The 26,064-nt window shown below is 35.4% G+C and overlaps 1 protein-coding gene across 2 annotated transcripts in view; it reads right to left on the bottom strand.

Moving 5' to 3' along the window:
• Positions 1-25,622, bottom strand: part of MYEF2 (myelin expression factor 2) — a 29,938-nt gene extending 4,316 nt beyond the window's left edge. The window contains exons 1-16 of one of the 2 annotated variants that reach the window (XM_055319947.1): positions 25,353-25,622; positions 19,625-19,833; positions 18,334-18,386; positions 17,101-17,108; positions 16,903-16,996; positions 13,247-13,438; positions 12,362-12,515; positions 11,771-11,820; positions 11,586-11,649; positions 6,955-7,056; positions 5,431-5,481; positions 5,068-5,136; positions 4,730-4,828; positions 4,377-4,439; positions 2,460-2,668; positions 2,329-2,380 (exon numbers count right to left, since the gene is read on the bottom strand). In XM_055319947.1, the coding sequence (XP_055175922.1) occupies positions 2,329-2,380; positions 2,460-2,668; positions 4,377-4,439; positions 4,730-4,828; positions 5,068-5,136; positions 5,431-5,481; positions 6,955-7,056; positions 11,586-11,649; positions 11,771-11,820; positions 12,362-12,515; positions 13,247-13,438; positions 16,903-16,996; positions 17,101-17,108; positions 18,334-18,386; positions 19,625-19,833; positions 25,353-25,531 (1,648 nt within the window). In that variant the 5' untranslated portion in view covers positions 25,532-25,622. The remainder of the gene's footprint in view (positions 1-2,328; positions 2,381-2,459; positions 2,669-4,376; positions 4,440-4,729; positions 4,829-5,067; positions 5,137-5,430; positions 5,482-6,954; positions 7,057-11,585; positions 11,650-11,770; positions 11,821-12,361; positions 12,516-13,246; positions 13,439-16,902; positions 16,997-17,100; positions 17,109-18,333; positions 18,387-19,624; positions 19,834-25,352) is intronic. The other variant, XM_055319948.1, reaches the window with a different exon arrangement.
• Between the last annotated feature and the right edge of the window lie 442 nt (positions 25,623-26,064).

Below are 26,064 nucleotides of genomic sequence, written 5' to 3'. Positions count from 1 at the left end.
GGGATATTCAACACCTTATTATAAAATAAGCTTTGTGTTAGAGGATTTTGCCCAATTGTAGGCTAATGTTAAGTATTCTGAGCATGCTTAGGGTGGGCTAGGTGAGGTTATGATGCTCAGTAGGTTAAGTGTAACACCATCCTAAGTCGAGGAAGATCTATATAGATACTTAACAACCAGGGGGTTGTTAATCAGCCATTTATAGGCAGATATTGTCCAGGGAAGAAGTCTGGAGTACCACTAGACTCTTACCAAGCAGCAACTAAAGTATATACTTACTCACTTTGGGCTCAAGGGGGGAAAAAGCAATCAACAAAAACCTGCCTTTTACTGTGAAAGAGGTCATTACTGACTTGCAGCAGCTTCACATACTAACAAAGAATAAACTTTCTAAGATTTAAAAATAAAGAGATGTGGCAGAAAGATGGATCATTTAGTTCATACAAGCCAGATAATTTCCATAGATGTCAATAGCTAGACACTTAATTCTATATTACCGTAACTTATTTTCCTTCCCATCATTGTAGTTCAAGGTTAAAAACAGCAAGATTGTAGGGAATTATTTAAATATGGTATTACTTTAATATAAACCTAAAAGTCAGAAGCTTTTACAACAGAATTGAGAAGAAAAACAAAAATCATTACTCTCATACTATTGACTGATCAAATAAAGGACATAGGAAGAACGCTAAAATAACAAAAGAATAATAACCATTTTATCAGCTAAAACGCTGTACACATTTTTTAAATGTGTATTTGGATACTATCTTTTTTCTTTCAGAAAATATTTTTGAATTTCTGATGTCCTTCTATCAAAACAATGCCACTCCACTAATAAGCCCACCAAAAGACTTGAAGTTTGCTGCAAGCCTTGTTCATGTCTGACCTCAAAAAAGAGATATGCCTACAAATGATAAAGTCAACTCAATATTGGTCACATTTTCATTAATGTCATTGTTTCCCCATTTTATTCTTGTCTCAGTTCTACTGATCAAAATAATCTCACATATCTCATTTGAGATTTTTTTTTTTCTACTGAAACTATAACAGAGATCATCTATACCTGCTGCCACTGCTCCTCATTTGACCTATTTTACTAAGGCCATAATATGTTCATTCCTCCCCAGTCTATGTGATTCGTAGCCAGATGCTGCTTACCCATTCTGATAGATATTCCTACTCATACAAATTTTACCAACACTGCAAAACAATGTTACAATCCTGCTTTCTCTTAGTGGTACCTATTTAACAGTTAACCCATTTTCAACAACTTTTTTACAATAAAAAAAAATGTTGTTTCTCTTCTTTAAATAAAATGCAAATGAAATACAAAAAAAAAAAAAAGACTATCAACAAAAGGAGTCAAAGGAACATCCTAGACAGACTCACAAAAAAATTGTAGATTTATTCAATAAATAACTGAATAAACGAATGAAGATCTACTCAGAATGCTTAACTCACTCTAAACATCTAATAAAGTCTTACTATATGTACCAAGGCAATGAAAAATGTTAGAATAAAAAGATGACAGTTCTTGCATTAAGAGCCTCCATCTAGCAGGGAAGAAAACATGTGAGCAGATTATTACCACAAAGTTGGGTATAAAGTACCCTGAGAACACAGGAGATGACAGCCACATGGTCACTTTGATCACACTAATTCTCTCATCATTAAGAGAAAGGCCCTCTTTTAAAGTAATAAAACCACCTAATCTTCTACAGGCCTAATGAACACAGTAAGGTTGTATAGACAGTATCACCACAGCCAAGAATAGTTTATAAAAGGGCTAGAAGGGCCACCAGAATGTACCTGTCTAAGGAATTCCAGCCAGTGGACTCTATGCTATCAGCTAAGTATCCTGTGTCGTATGGGCAACAAAGTGTGCAGAATGGGTCTCATCTATTAACTCCACATCATTTGGATGCCAGCATTTTGGGATCATGTTGACAATGCACTGCACTATATTACAAACAAGGAAATAAATATACCCTTCATTATTATTTCCCACAGAAAAAAAATATTTTTAAATACAAGCAATGATGATATATTAATTTTTAAAAATAAGGTTAATAAAACAAGCGTTTTCTTTATCCACAGAAGACAATGGCAGGCAGGCTCTATTCTGAATCTTGTTATTTAGTAGTAAATTTGCACTAATGTCAGAGGTTAGCAGAATAATTGATTTGAAGTGGAATTAGACCTGTCATACTATCCAGGAAAAAACATCTGGACAGGTAAGGTCTGTTTTTAAACAGTGTTTAAAAAGTCTAAAATCAATTTTTCCTCCATAATCAATATTAACATGTCTGCAGTCATTAGCATACTTACCACACTGACTGAATTTCTCTTTTAGTTTCTGCCAAGTCAAGTCAAAAGGCAGCTAGAATGAAAAAATGTATTAGTAACAGATATACAAAGAAAAAAATAATTTTAAGCATCCTTTACATTTAGTTGCTTACATTTCTGACAAATATCTGGTTGCCTTTGGAGCCTATTCTGTCTCTTATTCCGCTTCCCATTGGACCAGATAGGAATCCTCGATCCATATCGATGCTCCTTTCCAGTATAGCTCCTATACCTGGTCCCATTCTATCAAAGCTGGAGCTCATCCGGTCCAGTCCCATCCCCATTCCTCCAGTCACACTGTTCATGCCACCCATGCCACCACCTAGAGTTCAGGAAGGAAGGGGAGGATTTGGGAATTTGGGTGTTTTTAAAAAAAAAAAAAAAAAAAAAAACAGAAGAATAAGGAGAAAGAAGAGGAGGAAGAGGAGGAATCATTTTTGAGAAAGAAGAGAAAAATTAATTCGTTTCTATAAGTAGATAATAAACATAAAATTATTTTCATATACACAATAGAACAATCTTCCAAGAAGCAGAATTTGATATACATTTAGTTGACTGTTAATCACTAACCAAATCTGTTCATTCTAGCCACTACATGAATACATCATATATACTTCTATAAATTAAATTCTGATCATAAAATACATAGGATATAAATTCCCTACCAATTATTTGATCCATTAATGTTACACTAGTTTCTATCATTTTTATCTAATAAAACCAGGTTTAATAAATGCTAGAACAAAGATATATGAAGTGAACTCAAATTATTATAACTCCAACACATTAACTGTTAGTCTCATCATACTCCCTTACATAATATTCTTTTAACCTCAGTATCTTCCATTTCACATGTAATTTAGCTTCTCAATGACCACAGTAAAACCTAACTTTTAATCTCAATATTATATAGAACTTAAGGAGATAGCAAAAAAATGGAATCACACCCCTTTGGCCAGAGCTTGAAATTTAATTCACAGCTCATACCCAATTCATTCTTATGCACTAAGTCCCCTTTAATTAATTCCAATCCTATTCATTCTCAAAACTTATCCTTTTTTCTTGTACTAATATCCCCACACACAGAAATTATAAAAATTAACATCACCTTTAAATCGACTTTCTATGAACAACATATATAAAGTTAGGGAAACAGAAGTATAAACACTGAGGTGAAAAGAGAAAGTAGGGAAGTTAAGATTAATGGGAAAATTACCTCACGGCTGAGAAAATGATGAAAGGGAATGAGAAGCAAGGTACAATGCAAGTAAATATCTTTAGCTGACAGGATTTTAGAAAAGCCCAAGTAGGTTCTATTTCCTATTTGTGAGATTTCAATCAATTAAAGGAAGTCAGTAGAGTATGGAGAGCTCAAAGACACATGGCTTAATAAGCAACAGAGATCAAAAACTGAGCCATGTCTTTAAGAATTAATATAAGGCCTCAAATGTGGTAGCGGAAACACGTGGAAGAAATGGGCATTCCCCAATGTTGCAACTACTCTTGATTCTGTCACAGGAAAGGTTCTTAAGAGAAAAAGAAATAAGCATCTCTTTCAACCTCAGCCCTCAACCTCAGGAGGTCTCTACAGGGGGTTATAACTGGGGTGATTCACGTTCATCTACCAAAAGACACAAGTTGTTTACAGATGAAATAAGCTAGTCACCAACAGCAACTGTAGACAACAGGCAAGGAAACAAAGTTGGTGCTAAAGCAAAAGTTGCTCCTGACATGATCAGAGGAAATCCCCAGATTCCTTAGTTGGAATGGAGCTTCTTGGATTACCTGACAGTTAACACATACTCTGGCGTTAGTTTATAAATGTCAAAGAAGTAAAATTCCAAGTTGGTTTAGAAATTTCAAACAGTGATCAAACAGAAAAGCTCAACAACTATCAAAATTTCTCTAAATTATGACAAGACATTAACACATAAAAACAAAGTATTACTATACTATAATAACTACTCTTGCAAAGTCTTTTGCAAGCACTCAAATATTACTGAATAAATTCTAGTAAAATTTAAACCTACTTATTCCAGATCCTACTGGACCCATGTTAGAAGCTCCTATTCTTCCTGCAATCATTGCACTGCCTAAACAAGGATGGAAAGATAATATACTAATTAATTTGAATAATCATATTTTAAAATTCCACGGTACTATGCTCTCAGAAGTAAGCAAAAAATATAAGTCGTCTAGAAATAGGGGTCAAATACATAATATACTGGAAAAAGAGAGTACATTAAAATTCCTAAAGTGTTTTTTCATCAAGTTATAAATTATGTGAAACATTACAAATTTCCAATCGTTCACAATAAAAGGAAACAGACTTTGAAAAATATGACCTGCAGAAAGAAAAGGAAAAATATGCAGCCAGCCCTACCAAGTCTACCAAAGGAATCTCCAAAGCCTCGATTTATTCCAATATCACCACGTCCAAAATCTCTCTCCATGCTACTAGTCATCGCACCACGGTACAGCTCTGAAAAGATTATGCAACAAATTAACTTTTTCAAGTACATCAGTTACATGGTATTCCATTTAGGAATATTTTGAAACTAAACTGAAGAGACAGCAAAAGTCACAAAAACAAAAGTCTGTGATTCACCAACTTACCTCATACGCCATATACTATCCCCAGTCCCATCATGCCTATCCCTATTCCCTATGCCCATATGCCCTTTGAAGACATCTACAGTACACATTCCTACATTCACCTACCTCCCATTCGGCCAACTCCTCCAAATCCTCCCATGCTATTCATTGCTTCCAGACCACCAAACCCAATTCCTATGGAATAAAGATTAATTTTGAGATTTACCTGTCAGTTATACAGCTGAAAGCTACATTTGGTAAAGATTAAGTCTCACCAGTAAGCTCTTCATCCACCCTACTTTGTCCAGGGGCTTCTCAACACATCAATTTCCATATCCCCTAAGTATGTACCAGGCTCAGTACCTGCCAGTGGTCTTTAGGTGTGAGCCAACAATAAACCATGACTTTTTTCCTTGGGTTTCTCAACACAGCTTCTAATTTACTAAAAATGGTAATGGGTGCATACAAAAAACAAACGCTTATACATACCTCCTCCAATTCTATTCATTCCTCCAAAACCTGGACCATCCATTCCCATACCTCAAATAAAATACACAGTATGTACGTTCAGTCAATCTTATTTTTATGACTGAAAATATGACATAACGCAATACAGCAAAAGGTACCACTGGTCTAGTCATGATGGAATGCTAGAGAAGCAGTGGGGGATGGGGACAGGTGGCACGCTTTAAAGTGCTATGCCACATCAGCTATTTAATCATTAGTCTTCAAAAAGGCCTCTATGAATATTTATTGAATGAGAAAACAAAATTCACTGGTCACACTCACATTCAAGTACAGAATATTTAATACTAGGTCATTGTTCACTTTTTTTTTAACACACATACACACAAATATCACCACAGCAGATTCAGAGATCAAATCAGAAAGTAAGGACTCCTTACATGCCAGCTAAAGGGGTAGTAAAAAACTAAAAATAAAATAGCATGTGTTTAGGAGGTCGGAGGGCTTAAGAGTAAGGGACAAAGTTTCTGTTTGGGTCAAAATGATTACCAAAACTATCCTTATAATTTAAAAGTTTAGCTATAGCATCTCAGCAAAAACAGGAATCTGATAGCATTGATTAGTCCATCAATTAAGATGCAGCTCTCTAAGTAGGGTCTGGGGTCCAATAAGTCAAAACTATTTCATTCATCACATAACATTAAGATATTATTTGACTGTTTTACTTTCATTTTGTCATGAATATAAGGTATGATTTTCCAGGAACTACATGATGTACAATATTATAACAAACTAAATGCAGAAACAGATATAACAGTCTGGCTGTCTTACATTAAACCAAACATTAAAGAGATGTACAAAAAGGTAAAAACAATGCCACTCTTTTCACTAATTTCTTTGTATTATAAAATACAACTCATTTTCTTAAAAATTGTATTTATATTAACATGATATTATTATTGTTATATTAAATAAATATTCAAGTATTTTTAAATTTCTAGGGTTTAATTTCTAATACGGCAAATACTGACAAACATAACCACATAAACAAAAGCACTTTGGGATCCTCAACAAATTTTAAGAGAGTAAAAGGGTTCTGAAACCACAATGTTTAAAAACTGATCTTCAAAGATAAACTGTATATTAGTCCAAGTAAAGAGCCAAACAGCTCTTTGAAAAGCTACTTTCCCATCTACATATAAAAATTTAACCTGCTTCTGACAGGGTAGCATTTCAGTCATTCCACAAATACCGTATATCCATGACACACAAGACACTATGTTTAAACATTCTCCCTCTGCCTTAAAGACACTTTAAAATCCCCTAAAAAGCTAGCTACAATACAACTGCCCTCAGAAGAACCTGCCTGACCTTTGCTCACCTCTTTCATGTTCTCTGCTCTCAAGGTTTCATTCTTTATTCAGATTGAATGACATCCAAAATGCTTAACTGTAAAATAGTCTTTTGAATATTATTACAAACTAGTAAATGTAAGTGTTGTCATCTGGCAAATGTATCACTAAAAAAGAAATAAGTGAGAATACTCACCACTTGGACCTAAATTTCCCATAACACCACCTATGTTCAACTGGCTGGCACTAATAGGCTGTCCACCTGGACCAAGTCCCATTCCAATGCCTCCAAGACCACCTAAAACATAAGTAAGACTATTACTAACCCATATATAAATAACTGGCAAAATAAAGTTTGTAAAGGTAGATGCCTGTAGGATTATTTCCAAAATTATGCAAATTTGCAAATAAGAGTCCTGGCTCTTGCTTTCATCAAAACACAGCACACTGAAGCCTCACTATAATACCATTTATTAATGAAGCAGGCTTATCTTACTTATATCCTAGTTTCACGGCATATTGAGAAGGACCAAAAAAATACCAACAGGATTTTAAATAATATTATATACCTTATAAATGGTATACATATCTGAAAATGAGAACCCTGCTCAAATTTGTAGAACCACTTAAAGTAGAAGAATTACTTTTAAGATACTTTAAATCAAACTAAAAGATCAACAACAATGAAAACATAATACTGGATAAAACAAATATTACATTACCTGGTTTTGTCCATGAGATATTTACTTACATTTTATATGGCATCTTAAAGTGTTTTCACATCTCTTTTCCATACAAGGAGGAAATCTCTGAGACCTTAAGTTACTTGTATGACACCACTTAGCTATGTGATTAAGCTAGGACTAGAATTTAAGTTTTCTATCTCTAAATCCAGTATTCCTTTTACTACCTCTCTTAAAATAAACTAATTAAATTTGTTGAAATAGACTTTAAGAAGTTAATCTGATGACCTTAAAGACTTGACATTTGAGTGGGAATTATTTTATTCTACTAAATCTGAGTCTGGCTTTAAAGTTCTTGCTAGTCAATGTAGCAATTGGGTGACAGGGGCTGAGAAAACCATATATATATTTTAAAAGATAAAGTACGGAAGCACATTGTGTTAAATTGGAAAGATTGTGATCTGGTAAAAGAAATATCTTTTTTTTGCTCAGTTCCTAAAATTGGTCTAACTGAAAGCAACAGCATATTTGATCATCAGCAATGCCTAGGTCTACACCTAAAACTCATATTTTCATCTCTTATATCATTCTTCACTAAAAGGAACTAGGACTCCTTGAAACTAGGCCAATCTCATGTCTCTGGGACCAAAAAAAAAAAAAAAAAAATCTTCCCAAATCTGGGAAATCATGCTTTTACCAAAAGTAAGAGAATCAGCAGCATAGGAAATGAGAAAGCCCCCACTTGACAAGTTACAATAATTTGAGCAAAAGAAGAGAAGGGAAAAATAAGGACATTAATGATTAGACAACAAACGGATTCCGTCAAAGTCTATGAATTCATACTATATGTCAATAGAGAAGAAAATATAAAAAACATAAATATCAAAAAATAGATATAGAAGAAGTCTGAATATAACAGAGGATATTTTTTAATCTAAATAAATAGAAGTATACTTAATAGTCAAAAAGTAAACCAAAAGCCCCTGCAGAAAGCCAGATAGGATCTTGAAAGATGACATCTTAAGTGATAAGGTAAATTTGATTGAGGAAGGAAAAGACTGCCCTATAAAGAGAAAAAGGGCAATTTGCAAAGACACATAAGCTGAGAATTTTCCAGAATTTACTTAAAAAAAAAAAAAAACTGCATTCCAATATCGTGAAAGCCCAATAAAAATTCATACCCACACTGCAGAAAATTGCATACCAAAGATAAATGTCTTAAAAATCAACCATAAGAAGAATAAAGACTACCTATAAAGAAAGGACATTTCAACTGATAGTGACTTAATAAAGCAACAAATGGAAGCCAGAAGACTGGGATATTTTCAAAGTGTTGAAACAAAATAATTATCTTAAACTACAAACCAGTAAAATTATCTTTGAAGACTATCCAAAGTTGAGACAATTTACCAACAACAGATCCTCATTGAAAGAGCTTTTAAAATGTAACCTTCGGGGGGGGGGGGGGGGCAGGGGAGGAGAACACTAGTGCCAGAATCTGTGAAAGCAAAGAAAGGTAAGATTTTTTAAAAAGTGGTAATGCTTACTTTGTGGGGCTGAAAAGAAAGCAATACAAAACTAAGACAATGAGCAATAACAGCATATAATTCAGTAGGAAAGTGATCAGAACTAAAACATTCAAAGGTCACTCTATTATTGAGTAAAAGAATAATTACATTAACTTCAGATATTATATAGCTATACTAAAAATACAGGATAACCACTAAATGAGAAAGCAAGATAGGAGAAAAATATTTGTAAGAAGCAGAAAAACAGAACACAAAATAAGAAAATGGAATTAATCTAAATAAATCAATAAACGTGAATAAACAAAACAAAGCTGTTCTATCTATATTAATAATAGACAAAAGACCTAGTTAATAAAGATAAAATTATAATGATAAAATTTTGATTCATTAGGAAAATATATCAGTTTTAAACTTGGATGTACCTAAGTTAGTTTCAAAATATTTAAAGTAAAAACAAAAAATAAGACAAATCCAACATTCTAGTGGGAAATTATACCCTGTACATCTCTCACTACTGACAGCACAAGCAGACATGATTTAGTAGAGATATAAAAAATTATAAATGATTAACAAACTTGATTTACTGGACAGATGTAGAACACTGCACTCACCAAGCACACATGGAATATATATTAAACAGCACCATATATTAGGCCACAATGCAAAGTCCAAATTAATTCCAAGAATCACAATCATATCTCCTCTGGCTACACTGTTAAATTAAAAAATTAGTAAGAAAAAGCTCTATTACATTTAGAAACTCAAAAATGCATAGCTTAAGAAGAAATCATAACAGTAATTTAACAAAAAATAAATCACAATAAAAATACTCCATAGCAAAACCTGTGCACAACAGCTTAATTTAATAGTTATATCTACTTTTACTAAAGGAGAGGCTGCAAAATTAGTCAAGTAAACATTCAACTTAAGGAATTTGGACAAAACAAGAGACTAAACCGAAAGAAACAGAAGAAAGTACTAAAGCAAAGAGCAGAAATTAAGATACAAAAATTAATTTGTTTGAAAGCACTAATAAAACTGAAAAATCTAAGCAAAACCGACCAGACCAAAGAGAAATTGTAAACCTTTTGAATTTATCAGAGGGAAAAACCAAAGATGTAGTAGAAATTTAAGAGACTATGTAATGCCAATAAACCTGAAAATGAACAAAAATGGTAAAAATCTTAGAAAAACTGCAATTACCAAAATTGACTAAAGAGGTGATAGGAAATACAATCATTAGTTCAAATCTTCCCCCAAATTATACAAGAAGGTCAGACAGCATTCTAAGTAATTTTTGTTGAACACTGAGAGAAGAGATTATTCTAACAAAAAAAAGAGTAAGTACTCCCCAACTCCCCAAGAAAACAGAATAACCTAAAAAATAGAATATATAGAATAACCTAAAAAATACATTAATGTAAATGCATCTTGAAAATATTAGAGATCGGGCACGTTCAGGGTGGTATGGTCGCAGACTTGAAAATATTAAACCAAAAACACAACTTGTAGAATAATATATACAATATGATGTCACTCACCCCAAATTTTATATCCAACAAAACAATTTCATATAGTGTTTATGGATGTATCAATGCGTAGCCAAATCACTAAAACCTAAATGATAAACACTATATTCATAGGTTGCTTCCTTTTGGTATGGTATTTGGTAGTCAGGAGAGAGGGGGAGTCTCAACTTTATCTGTAAAATTTTATTTTAAAGAAAACTCATCTAAAACAATTATGGCCTGTGATAGCTACAGGAGTAATTTTATTTGTCTATATTTAAAATATTTTAAAATAAAATTTTTTTTAATAAAAACCAGAGACGGTACAATAAAATGGTATGAACAAGAACTAGTATTTTCAAGTGTTTATATATTATATCAGAACTGTTCTAAGTGCTTTACATATATTAACTCATGCAACACTCATGCCAACTCCATGATACAGGTGCTATTTTCATCCTCATTTTGCAGATGGAGCATTGAGACAAAATTGTTAGGTACTGTTCTTTAATCATTTAGAAAACAATTAGATAATACTGATCAATAAGCATGCCTGAGAACCTGTATATCAACTTGAAGGAAATAACCAAAATCATACCAAATATCTGTATACAAAGATATGAATAACTGTTGATAATTAAAGAAAAAAAAGTTAAAAAATATACCTAACATTAACAGTGAAATAATTCTGGGGCACCTAAACAAAAGACTATTATACACCCAATAAAAACACTTGGAATTTCAACATGGGATACTGCTTATTAATGTTAAACACACATATATAAGGAAAGCGATAAAAAATACACAAAAATGTTATAATGGAGGTTACTTGTCGTAAAATTAAAAGGACTCCTTATTCCCTTCATGTATATGGACTTACCAAATTTTTTTTTAGTATGTTTTGCTGTTATAATCCATAAAAACCACCAAAAGAAAAATATCTTCTCAGTCTTCCTCATCAATCATGACAATCTACCTCATTAACTCCAAACTAACCCTAAACTGTCAGAAATTTGTGATACAGGCACAAAAATGGAGTTCTGCTTAGCATATAATAAAATAGAAAAGAAATGGTGTGCATTGTTTCTAATAATAACTTTTACTTACGTGGTAGCTGTGGTGTTTTACTATCGTGTGAACGGTAGTCTTCATGAGGGACAGACTTGTCATCCTAATTGCAAAAAAAGTTTATTATACGGTTAATACAGAACTAAAAGGATCTGTAATGCAGAGGAGAGCAGATAAATGAGGCTGAAGAGATTGGAGGGTCGAAGTGATATATAGAAACTCACCATTTTCACATGCATAGGTCTATCAAACAAAAACTGCCCATTGAACATAGCTGTTGGTTCAGTCAAGGAAAGTCCATTAAGACTATAAAATTATACTTGAACAGACATTTTTAATAATCTTAGAGTCAGACTACCTCTAAAATTTTAATCAACATCTTTGCTATTGTATTTATTTGTATTAGTCTCTTCCAAATGTTCAAAGAAAAATCTTGAAATCTTTGCTTTACAGTTTTATAAGTAAAATACAACCTTTTATTTTAACCACTGAAAAAAGAAAATTAACAAGGCTTCATTTCAAGCAACTGCATTAATGTACTATGGATTACATTAACTGTCAACAAGCAGATATACATACCATTAGTTGTGGTAGGAAGAGAAAGTTGAAAAAAGTTCATACCAGGCTTATACAAAATAGCTAATTCAAGTTTTAAGAGTGACTTTAGTACTTGGACATAGTAAAGGTTTTATGTGCTGGAGACTAAAGTCTAATATACATTTCTAAGCCAGGCAACCTTAAATTTCATGACCCCACAAAATGGTATCAAGCTTCTTCAACCTTATTAAATAAGGCTAAAGTGTAAATTAGGATACAAATTGCTTGAACTGCTTCAATTGCTTGTTCAAAAGTGACTGTGCCCATTCCTCTGCTCTTGCCATCTTTGTCTTCTTTAATATCTGCCCGCTTTACAGTTCCAGCTATGCTGAACACCTCCTTTAGCTTCTTCCAACCAACTTTGAAGTCAAGCTTAACATAAAATTATATAAAGTTACATACCTAATAAACCCTTCTCCCCATTTATAATACAAATAAATCTTTTCTGAACTCTCAAAACTATGAAGAACTATACTTCTTGTTAGTACATCGATAATATTCAAATAAAAACATCTTAAGTTGTTTAAAAATCAATTAAGCTACATCCACATTGTTCCTTATCTTTAATTTTTTTCCCAAAATAGTCTCTCAACTGCCCAATCCTGTTTTATATATTTGAAACTTGCACATCTATTTTTACTGAGAAAAATTCAGATTTTGGAAAGTATTGTTGATACCACTGACTTTTAAAAGCTTAGAACAAATGACAGACCAACTACAATGCGCACATTCACAAATATCAAATAACAAAGCTAAAGAAAGAAATCCATTTCCCAATATGAACAAAAATCACATATAATGCAAGTAAACATTTTCAAGAACTGCTTAGGTATTTATAAATTCCACAGTTCTCTTCTAAAGAATCCTACTCATATTTACACCCTAACCTTATACACACACACACACACACACACACACACACACAGAGAGAGAGAGACTTAAATTGGATTCAAGTTTACAGTAATTAACGTTTCGCTTACTTCAGTCAAAAATAAGAAAAATGTTCTATAAACCTACATACAAACCATTCATCTAATTTAATAATCTCATGATTAGAACTAATTATCTGAATGACAAAATTTTAGACTAAAGCTTAAACTTACATTAGCAACAAAAATTGTGGAACCAAGTCTACCAGCCTGCAAATTACTGATAACCTCAGGAGGAATGTTTGGATTATTGAGAATGGAAGGTGGTAAATTCATCAACCCCGATCCCATATCGGGTACATGTCCTCCTGGAAATGATCCTCCTGTTCGTTGCAATGCCCTACGAGCATTTTCTCCATCAGGATCCTATAACACACATTGAATGTTAAATACCACTAGATACATCAGTAAATCTGTATCATTAAAATAACAACTTCAAATTCTACAGTAGCTATCCCAACTGGCTCAAATTATTGACCCTCTTGAAGAGTGAGCTTTTTTTCTTATCCAGAGAATTCAGTCCCATAAAAACCTGTGGACAGACAAAAGATTTCAGTCTCCAGGGGTGTCAATTAAATACCTCTTTCCAATCACTAAAGTCACTTAAGAACTTGAAATTAGTTTAATTTTGCCCTCATACTAGTGTTCAAATATATGACACATCCACATAAATATACATAACTCAAAGAGGAACAAAATACTTACTGTTGACTGTTTTCTTTCCAAAATGCCAGTAATGATGAATTCTCACCACTGGATGCCCAAGGCAATGCCAAACCAGATTAAGTCAAAGCTTTTTAACTGTGGAACAGACTGTTATAAAACCCAGAAATACTGGGGTAAAGGGAAACTATTATAACATCTAAGCTTCATTCCTGAACAAAATATTATCCATTTTCCAACCTTTTTCCTTCAACAATGATTATGATCTAACAATGGATTATGACCTGAGATGAAGGGGGTTGGGGGATGATAAAGAAAGGCTGTGTCAAAAGGAAAAATGATACTAAACACGGCTTTTTAAAAAGTTCTTTAAGAGAAATATTTTACCTTTAAACAAAACTAAAAAAGTGAGTTTAAGCTCATCTCCTGTCACTCACTCATCTCACTAGGTGGAATGCAAAAAACAAACAAAAAAACACATAAACATTAATAAGACTATCATCTGCAATACTAAATGATAATGACAAACGTTAACCATCAACTCAACTCTACTAGTCTCAGTCTGGGAATACTAATAAAAAGAAAGTTGGATGACCTTCAGAAATTCTCTGGGAAGGCTGGGAAAACAGAAGGTGAAAAAGTAAATGCAAGAATAAAGGTACACAGGCTTCAAAGTATGTCTTCACCATGAAGAAATAAAAAGAAATACAGACATAAATAAATAAATGTTTTGAAAAATGCTATAAAATTTTTAAGTTAATAAATAATACTTTGGGTCTAACTAAAGTTTCAAAAACTTGTAAAAATGCAAAATTTAGGATTGTGGTTACCTATGGGGAGGGGAAGATGGGTAGGAGAGATATATCATAAACTATTAAGATAAGTTGCTTGTCCTTAATATCGTAATAAAGCATATTGCTAAGGTTTTGATTTGTCTCTTTATATTTGACATGTATATAAATGTGTACACACAAAAATATATATACATATACATATAAAACATATATAAAATACAATTTATATAAAGCAAATTGCCGTAACATAACATGGTTTTTATTCCTCTTTTCCCCTTAGATGACAGCCTTGTAGTCACTACCTGCTATAAGCTTGTAACTGCTACTAACCTCCATTTCAGATAATGAAAAAATGCAATTCTAATTATCTGGTAAGGCATACTGGAAATACATTTTTCCTTAGTATTTTCTCACTAGTTGTTTTACCCCTGAGCTCAGCCACCCATTTGTAAATTAGATATTCCTAGGACAGGAACTTTTATGATATTAATCCAAAAAAGTTAACTGAATAAAGAGTGCCTCTCCATTTAGCTAGTCCAAATTCGGTTACTTCTCTCTTAAAAAAGCTTAAAATGGGAAGTAACCTACATCATTTTGGATCACATAACTCTATACTAGGGTCTCTGAAATATTACTGAGGATATACGATGTGCTAAAACTTAAAATAACACAAATAACATGGGCTCAGCTTGTAGCATAAAAACTACCACATAAATGGCTGGCACAGACGACAACAGTCTAAACTTTCTGTAATTCTCCACTTCCCAGTCAAAATATTTAAGAAGGGAAGGGAGAAGGGGGAAGGGAGAAGAGGGAAGGGGGAAGGGAACAGAAGGAAAAGAAAAGGAAAAAGAAAAGAAGAACAAACCCCCAGACTCAAACAGAATTAGAATAATTCAGGAGCTTACTCCAATAAAAAGATTTGGGATACTTCTATTTCCTGGTGGCATGGCCTTTAATTTTAAGCTATTATCACCTCATACTCAGGATCAAGAGACCAACAACCAGTAACATTCCCACCTGGGACAGGAATAACAACAATCAATTATTAATACAGCTAACATTTATTACGTAGTTATATACTACTTTGAGCACTGTGCTAATTGTTTTATATAATAACATCACAATCATAGTAGCTAACATTTATCAAATACTTCACATATATTAACTGAGTCCTTATAAAACTATCAGATAGCTTCTAATATTATTCCCATTTTGGTGATAAGGAAACAAAGAAATAGAGAGGAATTAGAATTAGGCAACTTGTTAAGTAAGTAAAGGTAAGTAATTTGCCCTAAATCACAGATTATCTGATACCAGAGCCTGAATTCTTTGCCAAGTTATCTCATTTAATCTTCATAAAAACCCTATTAGGTGAGTACTATCAGTAGTACTATTATACTTACTGAGGTTTAGAGAATAAGTAATATGCCTAGTCACAGAAAGTGATAGAGCTGGGATTCAAATCACTTCTATACCAAATTAAACTGTGACCAACAGTAATGCTCTACTACCAATGACTTGCAAGCTTGCTGGTAGAGACTCTTCAGGGTCCTAAGTACGTTCTCAATTATTCGTAATATAGAATTTAGCAAAAACATATACGTAACCGGTCTGTGATTAAACTATTCAGATAAGAGTACCAATATGAACTAAAGGAAGACATGAAAATGACTGCTATTCAAACTAATCATTACCAAGGTCAATTACACTTAAGTGTAAATAGTTGCTCATGTTATCTTCAGACCACTCTTTTTTCAACAGATTTATACTGCTATAGTTCCATACAAAGGGAGTATCTCCACTTTAGGGGTGTTCAAGTTCCAGTTACAATTTCACTAATAGATTCACAAGTCGTTTTTTGTTTTGTTTTGTTTTGTTTTTAATTTTAATCTGGCACAGTTTCAGAGTAATTTTCATTAAAAGTGACTATCAATTTTATTCAAATCCATAAGGTATTTACATTATTAAGCAACTTTTTATTATCAACTACAAGAATATCTATTATATTTATCAAATTAAGCCACACAATCTAAAAACTGAAAATGTCTATACCGAATAAAGTCACACCTAAGGTTTGCCATCATTAAATGTCTGAATTTTTTTTTTTAATCATGTGTCTGTACTTCTAACAACTTGCGACAAATCAAACACATAGGAAAACTGCTTAACGACAAATAGGAAAGCATGTACAAGCAAAACTTTCATCAATTATATAATGCTTTTGTAAGCATCTATGCTTAAAAAAAAAAAAAAAAGGAAAGAAAAAGAAAAAAGTTGCAGTAAGAGAAATATATCCCCCAAGATGAAAATGCAAAGAAAACATGCCCTTATATTCAAAGTTTAAATTACTCCAAATATAAGAAATCTTACCTCTTTAATATTCAGGGGTCTTCCACTAAGATCATATTTGTTCATAGTTTCTAGTGCTTTCTTTACAAATTCTTCATCTTTGAATTCAACCACACTTAATGGGGAAAAAAATTATAGGAAATGTTTATATACTAAGTTTTCTTTTTCCCAATCAGAAGTTTAAATTTGACTTGATACTTTAAAAAAAAAAATTCTTACCCACAACCCTATATCCAGGTAGATTTGTCAATATATGCAAAAGAAAAAAAGTTTTAGATCAGTAGATGAAGTTAATGGCAGAGTCTAATATTTAAGTCATTAAAAGCAACCAATAACACAATTACATTTTGTCTTTTTTCACTTCCAGAACACAACAGGCAAGTGACCACAAATTTCCTGTCAATGTTTAAATCCATCTATGTAAGAAAGTAAAATCTAGCATTTAAAAAGCTTGGAGCAAATATTTACTTTTAGAGGACTCTTCTCTAAGACAAAGTAACATCATCGCACAAATTCAGTCAAAAGTAACTCAAGGAAATAACTGAAGGTTTCAATACACCCATTCTCATGTCGTTAGGAATATTTCCAAAGGATGTATGATGCACGAATTGATTTTAATGTATATCTTTCAGTTTTATTAAATCAATATAGGAAATAATCTTTTTAACTCAGTTCTCTATTAGACAAAACTGGCTGCATACAATTTAATAGCATCCAGTTTAAATATGTAAAAAAAAAAAACAACCTATGCTAAAGAAACAAACTTATGGAATCATTTTAAAAATAAGCATGTCATTATTACTGTTTGAAGTGCCATTTGAATGTAGTGACAAAGCTTTTCTCATGCACCCAACTGGTTCTTCCAATATAATTAAACACTGTTTAAAGTTTTCCACTGTATTCTTCAGAATATTGCTTTCTTGTTGCTAAAAATCAAAGTCTACTATCAACCAATTCCTTCCATGTCAATTTAATCATCAATGTCATTCATACCAATTGGTCAGAGCACTGCCTCTTATGTAGTCTTGCAGGCTAACAAATTAAGTTCTTCAATGTAAAGTTTCAAACATACATTCTGAATTAACACCTTTAAGCTATGGGCTTCTCATAGAACTCTTAGGGAATATTATCAATTCAGTAACTTTTAAAATATCCTTGAAGACATCAAAACACAACAAAAAAAAAAATCCTATATTAAAGTCTGTTGGTTAAGAAGAAGCATTACCTTAGAGCATTAGAAAAGTGAATGCCCTTTATGAAACCCATCCCTTCCAGGCAGCTAGTTTGGTTTGGATAAGTGTCAGACTTGCTAGTATAAAGCCTCAAATCTTGCATAATAAAGTAAAGCAAAATGAAACTTAAGTTTCCAAAAACTGGTACAAATATTATACAAAAAAGTAAACTGCTGAGGAACTTTTAAACCTCAAGCAGATTATTGCCCACAGCACTTACCCTTGATTTTCCTTCCGCATCCTTAAAGAGCTCCACGTATGTAACCTCACCAACTACATAAGACATACAAAAGGAAGATACCAAGAAACAATACATTTAAACACCAGTATCTTGCTTTACTGCACACCTGTGCACAACTCTACAGAAAAGCACCTATTATTCACCAACAATCAAAACCAGACCAACATACCTCCTATCAATGGCTATGTAAATTTAACTAATTTTCTAAAATGTACATCATCCACTTTCTCTAAAAAAAAAAAAGCTAACAACCATATTAACCTAATTCATGCTACAGATCATATTTTGGCCAGCATGATATAGTTGGTGAACAAATACACATATACATAACAAATGGTCCCTTAGCCTGTCATATTAAAAACATCAACATTAACACTTTTCAAATAACTTTGGTCGCCTACACACAACAGCTGTTTTAAGGTGACTTTCTACCTGAATGTCTTCAATCATGTTTGCCATCAGTAAACTAAATTTACAAGTCATGCTTCACAGCAAGCCACACACTTTCTAAATAAAGTCAATAAATAAAACCAATCAAATAGTTGTCACCTTACAACAGATACACCAATGCAAATTTTTTTTTATTTATTAGAAGAGATCAGCCTCAAAGCCAAGTACATAGTTTGCAGGACTGTTGAAACTCAATTTTTCAAGAGATAACAAAACTAACTTTTACAAGATCAAATATTAAAATTATTTTTCCCCAAAACCAACCATGTATATAAAATGAAGGTTTTCAGGTTATTCTAAAAACAAAACTGCAACAGCAGTAACGCAATTTTAATATAGAACTGCAGAGACAGCATCATGGCATTCATGACAATGCAAACAAAATGAACTCCACAGCCAGATTCCAGACTCCACCAAGAAAATAACAAAACAGCTTTTGGAAAAAAATAATCAGACCTTATTATTCATACTTTAACACGCTAAATGTATTACTTAACTAGTGCAATAGTCCTTTAAAAATCTATAAAAACTTCAACTAGACAAAGCAATCTCTTTAACAAAGTTCTTGGTGGCATGCATATGCTGGCTCACACTATACCACTAAAATGGGAAAAAAAATAACTTCATTTATCCATATGACTTTGTAATGAAATTGTGTCAAGTGAAAGAAGAGGAAAAGATTAATTCGAGCGTCAAGAAATAAACAAAAAATCAATTTTTTGAGTCTGTGTGGCTCAGGGGAATAAAAAACACGTTTGCTTAGTTCCCTCCCCCTTCTATATGAAGATTACCCAACAGTGGGTTTATCAGGGATGGTTACCTTTTTCTCTCATTAGATCTTTAATAGCTTGCCATTTCATGTCATATGGGATGTTGCTAATGAAAACTCTGTTTCGATTTGGACCCTTCTTTTCCCCAGTGCCCGAATTTTTGTCTTTTGAATAAGGATGAAATCTATTGGCCTTCTTATTTCCTGAAGATTTTTCTTTTAATTCAGATTTATCTTCTTTGACTGATTCATCATTCTCCCTATGAATTAAAAACAAAACAAGAAGAAAACCTCAGTCATGTTTCTAATAATAGAAGCCTACATTACATAAATATTTTATACTTATCACTTCACTTCACAAAACTCTCCGTTAAGTTAGACCTTAGCAAAGCTGCTGGAGAGTCAGCTTGCTTGCTTTGAAATTACCCAGTGCCATTTCAAAGCAAGGATTTGGGCATCTTCCCAAACTTCTCATTTAACAATCCTTCTTTTTCCATATTAAATAGCTGCAGCATCCAGTCTCCCAGCTTCTCCCATCATACTATTTAATAAATATTAAAAGAACCTAACAAGAGGGGAAAACGAGTGATTTTATTCCTATAGTATATATATCTGCCTTCTTTAAAGAAGCATTAACTCGGGCAGCCCGGGTGGCTCAGCGGTTTAGCGCCGCCTTCAGCCCAGGGCCTGATCCTGGAGACCTGGGATTGAGTCCCATGTAGGGTTCCTGCATGGAGCCTGCTTTTCCCTCTGCCTTGTCTCTGCCTCTCTCTCTCTAGCGCGCGCTCTCTCTCTCTCTCTCTCTCTCTCTCTCTCTCTCTGGGTCTCTCATGAATAAATAAATAAAATCTTTAAAAAAGGAAGCATTAACTTTCTGAACTTCAATCAGAACCCTATACTTTACTTTGCAAAGGATACCCTGAAAAAAGTTTATCTCCTCAAGCTTAACAATTTCACAAAACTTTTCTCCTCCTTGCTTAAAAACATAACTAAAATACATAGCTATATTGATGTGTCTATATATGCATACACTCCCATATGACTCTTGTAAATTTTTTCTATTCTCAATTTTGATCACCATAATTACTTGTGAAGTATTCTAATATTTTCATACTCAATATTTTCTGTATATTAATCTATAAACTAGGATAGGGTACTTCACAGAATCATATAATTTTTACTGGAAGTTATTACACAGAAGGTAGTATGGAGAGGAGATGGGTAGTAGTACTTGAAGGCAGCACAAATCAGAATTTTATAAATCTACTTTTTAATGAGACTCTAACTGGAAAACTATTTAAATCATAAGACTGCAATCACAACATAACTATATGACGTTACCCACCAACCATGTGTAAGTATACGCTTAAAGTAAATCCTATAGATAAAAATCTGGATATAGATTTTTAAAATGCAATTTACTTTTCAAAAGGAATCTTTTTTTAACAGAATAACAATAGGCTTCCTTTAAATTATTAATTATTCTAGTGGATCTAAAACTACTTAATTAAAACTTCAATTTAAATTCCATGGAATGCCGGGGTGGCTCAGCCTGTTAAGCATCCCATTCAATTTCAGCTCAGGTCATGATCTCAAAGCCCAGGGTCCGGCTCCACACTGGGCATGGAGCCTGCTTAGAATTCTCTCCCTCTTCCTCTGTACCTCCATGACTCCCCAGCCCCTGCTCTCTCTCCTCATCTCTAAAAATATAAAAAATAAATAATCCAATTTTCCACAAACATATACTAATAAAAATCTCTGGGAATGACATTCAGAATTCCAAATCTCTTAAAGCTTCCTAGATTATGCCAACAATGAACCAGGCTTCATAATCCAGGCTCTAATTTATCTTCTAGGCCAAGCAATTGTGGGAATCTATACACTGTAGGTGTCCACACACACTTTTTATTGTGGTCACCTGTTCCAGGATACACTGAACTTCCTGGGCACTACTTTTCTGAGCAGATAACTACACAGCTGTAAATATACTACATAAAACTCTGTAAGAACAGAAACTATCTGCATTGGTATGAGTAGCATCTAGCACTGTGACTGCACATGTCACTCAATAAATATTAATTTTTGACTGAATGAACAGTCAATTAAGAACCCATTCTCATCAGGGCACAGATGGTGCTGCTGTCTGCCAGAAAAACTGCTAAAATCAAGGAAGAGACATTAGGGTCAAATTTGCTTTGCCACCTTTTCAGACCTTGACAGGTGCACCTTCACTATCAAACAACTTCCCTCATCAGAAATGGCACAATCTAGAAGTGCTCTTCACAACTGTCCAACTCCAGCAAGTACCTACCTGTCTGAACAGTGTGCTACTTCTGAAAATGGAAGGAAGCAGCCAAAAGGTACAAAGGCCTTTTCTCTGATTTTTAAGTAGATACAAGAACTCTTCTTTTTCATCCCCCAAGGAACTCATTTACATAGTAGACAGAATTAATGTTTTTAAAATCACTAAGTCTCTGTTCAGGTAAATAGACATCTATATAGTCTCTAGCTCAGTATGTCTTCTCTTCCCTATTTTCTTCCTGGTTGAAACCAATTATGAAAACTGTGCAAATTTCTGAAATACTATGTTCTTCTAATCTTATATGAATGTTTGTTTGCTTACAACAATCTGATAATTCCATTAGAAAGCAATGATATTATATAGGGTAGGATACCCTCTCAAAAATATTTATTTCAATGATGACCAGAGAGCAATTTCTTCAAGTTTTCCCCAATCAGCGACATATTAAATAAAGATAACTGCTACACTGCTCATCTAGAATGCATAAATTAAGATTATCTATATCTATGGAAAGCAGACCAGTTTAGTGGCTAGAGATATTATGATCTGATTATTAAGAAAATAAGCTTTAATTATTCAATTCCTAAACTCTTTTTACGTCATAAATACACTATGGAATAATTCAGATACATGCGAAAACTCTTAGAGAAATGATGCTACATAGTATTAAATATTGGCACTATATCCAGAATTCCTTGTAATAATGCCCGAACCATTCATTCAAACAAACCCTCCTCCTAATGCCCTTGAAAAAAGGACTGTGACTATTTTAAGTCACAAAAATGTTATCTACTCTTAGGATGGAATTATGCCTACCCAAATAATAAATTTCTGAAAAGTCAATATTCCACACCAAATAATGAAACACAGTTTTAATATGATTTAAAAAGAGTGCTTTAGTATGAGATCTAAAATTATGCGCAGTTCCATTCTTTATTCCGAATATAAAAAATATTACTCCACCTCACTTTGCTTCACGCTAAATGCGTAGGATCTTACACAATATTTTATACCCTAATGTAACTCTCAATCTTCAAATACAGTGTTACTTAATTACACAGAAATAATGAAGAGTCGTAACAATACTGCTATTTTTCCTCCTCTTTCACTTAAGGAGAACTGGCCTACCACTTTGGCATAAAAAGACTAAACCTAGGAAGACATCTTTAACTTCTCAAAAGATGTGAACATGCCCACGAAATCCTCTGTGCATAAGTGTCATGATCACAGAAGTTCACGTCTGCACTTCTTACATAAATTTACTGGACCTTTTTAAGTATAAGGCCTTGGGGATATACAAAGATGAATAAGACATAGTGGTCTCCATCCTCAGTGACTATGGATTAACCTCAGAAAAGTCCTTTTAATCTTGGTAGGTGGCACCCTGCTCAATGTTAAGTAATACATATTTTGCATTCACATACTGTGAATTCTTATCCTTAAAAATGTAAGGTAATCAAATCAAAAGTTATGTGTTGGATTGTTAACTACTCCAGTTGATTCACAGGGTCAAATAAAGGTTGTTAGGTGGATGCAGGTAAATGTCCCCAGTGATTCAGCATGAGCGACCCATGCTGGACCACTGTATGGTTCTCATGGAACTGACAGTACAAGAAACCCTTGGGAATAAATTTGCATCTTTACTCAACTTTTGGGAAAAAAAAGAGTGAGAGATGAATTATAAGTAACATGAAAAGCATCTTCATTTGTACTCACTAGTAACATTTCTTAACTTCACTTTATATTCCCCCCTTCTTCAATTAGAAGTGAGAGATTCTTTTCGTAGGAAAGAATCGTAGGAAGAAATCTCTCCTCTCCTGTCCAGCTAAACCACAATGAGACTTTCAAAGGGATTAGAGACTTTCAGATCTGGGAGGTTTAGATGCCAGCTTTATCTGTACTGACACTATTATAGTAATCACACCCAAGTATAGTAGGGCTTCTCTCTGTAATTCAAGGCTGTACTTCTTGTTCGGGAGAATAGGGTGGCGAGTCCATGTTTGATATAAACAAAAACCACGTATTTTATCATTCCAATGCTTTCTATTCAAATTTAGGATGCCAAATCCCAGAGAGCCAACATTTTGGCAGGCATGGTAGAAAGTGCTCACTTTCCAGCTGCTCCGTTCCTGAGGTGCACCAGTTTGCACCTAGGAACAAATTCCACGGAGGTCGAATCTCTTCTACCTGCACCTCTATTCTGCCTGGAAGATGCAATCTATCCTATTCAAACCCAACTGAAAACAAGAGGGTTCTAAGTGAGCTGGGAGAGAGCTACCTCATCTGCCCTCAACCCCTACACCAACTAGTTCAGGTCTTACCCTCCTGCTTCAAACATTTTACACACACACACACACACACACACACACACACACAAAAGAACACTTTTCTTTCTTATTTTAGGGTGAGTGTGGATGTTCACCGCTCTCTACTCTGAGGCACAACTGAAGAGAAGGAAAAGGATGTTTTTTTCGGCTAAATTATTAACAGACTTTCAGCTCCAAGTTTAAAGAGCTGGGCACCTGCAAAAGAATGCCTGATTCACATCACCTGTACAACAAGAACAATGGGAGCGAGCGTGTTTTCTTACAAACTAGAAATTATGGATTCGACTCAACCGAATTCTTTATAAGCACTGGTGACAGGGGCAATCTTAATCTTTAAACAACCACGACAAAAAAAAAAAAAAAAACTTAGTTTACCATTTTACCAAAATCAAGAACAAACCATCACACAATGAGTCCTTTAAAAAATAATAGTAACCTGTATAGCTGACTTACAAACACGTGCGGGGGCGGGAGGGGGTGGGAGGGTGGGTGGGTGGCAGGGCACCACGCACATTTTCCTTTGGGAATAACCGCTTAACCAACGCAAGAATGACACAATGGAGTCAGGCTAACCGCACATTATTTAACTTCCCCCTTGGTATATATAATCCGTTCGGAAAATAAGATTATACTTTGGAAAAAGCAGCAGCAAACACCGAACTTGCAAAGCTCGGGATGCGGCCGCGAGATGGGGCGGGGAGGGGGGTTGCTATTCCTTTGAAGCGCGCTCCGCGTAGTTAGGAGGAAATGCCCGATGATGTCATCCCTAGTTACTCCCTAGTGATGAACACCAACTACACGGCTGGGCTTTAAAAGGGGGACCATCTTCCCGCGGCGGCGGCGGCCGAGCAGCTCGGCTCCAGGGCTCTCCCGCCGAGGCCCGGGAAGAACGCGGCGACCCGAGGTCTCAGGCCGGCCCCGGGGCCCCGCGCGCGGCGGGAGGGGGAGCCCCGGGGGGGGGGGGGCCCAGCTCGCACCTGCGCGCCCGCCGCCCACGCCCACGCCCGCGCCCGCGGCGGCGGCGGCGGAGGCGGAGGCGGCGGCCCCTCACCAGGCCCCAGGCCGGCCCTGACCCCCCGCCCCGCCCCGCCCCAGGCCGACTCCCCGCCCCCCCCCACCTCGCCCCGGTCCCCGGAGGAAAAGACAATACATTTTAACGCCATTGGAGCTGCTGCTGCTGCTGCTGCTGCTGCCGTGCTGCGGCGGCTGCTTCTCCGGCTCCGGCGGGTGCGGGTCTCGCCGCGGCTCGCCCGGCTGCTCCACGGGCTGCTGATGCGGGCTGTCGTCGCCCGCGGCCCCGAGCACCTCGGGCTTGCCGGCGTCCGCCATCCCGCCGTCGCTGCCTCCGCCTCCGCCTCCGCCGCGGCCGCCTGCGCGGAGGGGCTCCGAGCGCTGCAATGGCGGCGGCCGGGAAAGCGGTAACGGATCCCGATTTGAAAAGGCCCCGAGCGCTCAGCGGCCCGGATCTCGCGAGAACCGGCCGGAGCCGGGAGACTAGGCGAGGGTGGGAGCCGGGCGCGGGGGGTGGGCGTGGAGGGGGAGGGGAGGGGAGGGGGCGGCGGGTCAGGGCCGCCGGGGCCGCAGCGCGCCCTGCGCGAGCCCGGGGGCGGCCTGACGTGCCCAGAAGCCCGCGACGGGGCCCTGCTCTGCCCGCCAGCCCGCCCGCCGCTTGACGCCCGCTGGGGTCTCCGCGTACAGAGGTCGGCCCCGAGGGCTAGAAATCCCTAGAGCTCTGAAACCCACACTGTTCAATCCATTCCTGGGATGGGGCAGTTTAAAGACGCACATGCCCCTCTGCAACTTTAAAGACGTCTGCAAATCTTTTCAGACACACACCCCCCCCCCTTAGAAATCCTTTGAAT

Source organism: Nyctereutes procyonoides, unplaced genomic scaffold, assembly GCF_905146905.1.
Source record: "Nyctereutes procyonoides isolate TBG_1078 unplaced genomic scaffold, NYPRO_anot_genome, whole genome shotgun sequence".
In the NCBI taxonomy this organism is placed as follows: domain Eukaryota; kingdom Metazoa; phylum Chordata; class Mammalia; order Carnivora; family Canidae; genus Nyctereutes; species Nyctereutes procyonoides.
Note: the sequence above shows the minus strand (reverse complement) of the source record. Positions and strands in the feature narration are given on the sequence as shown.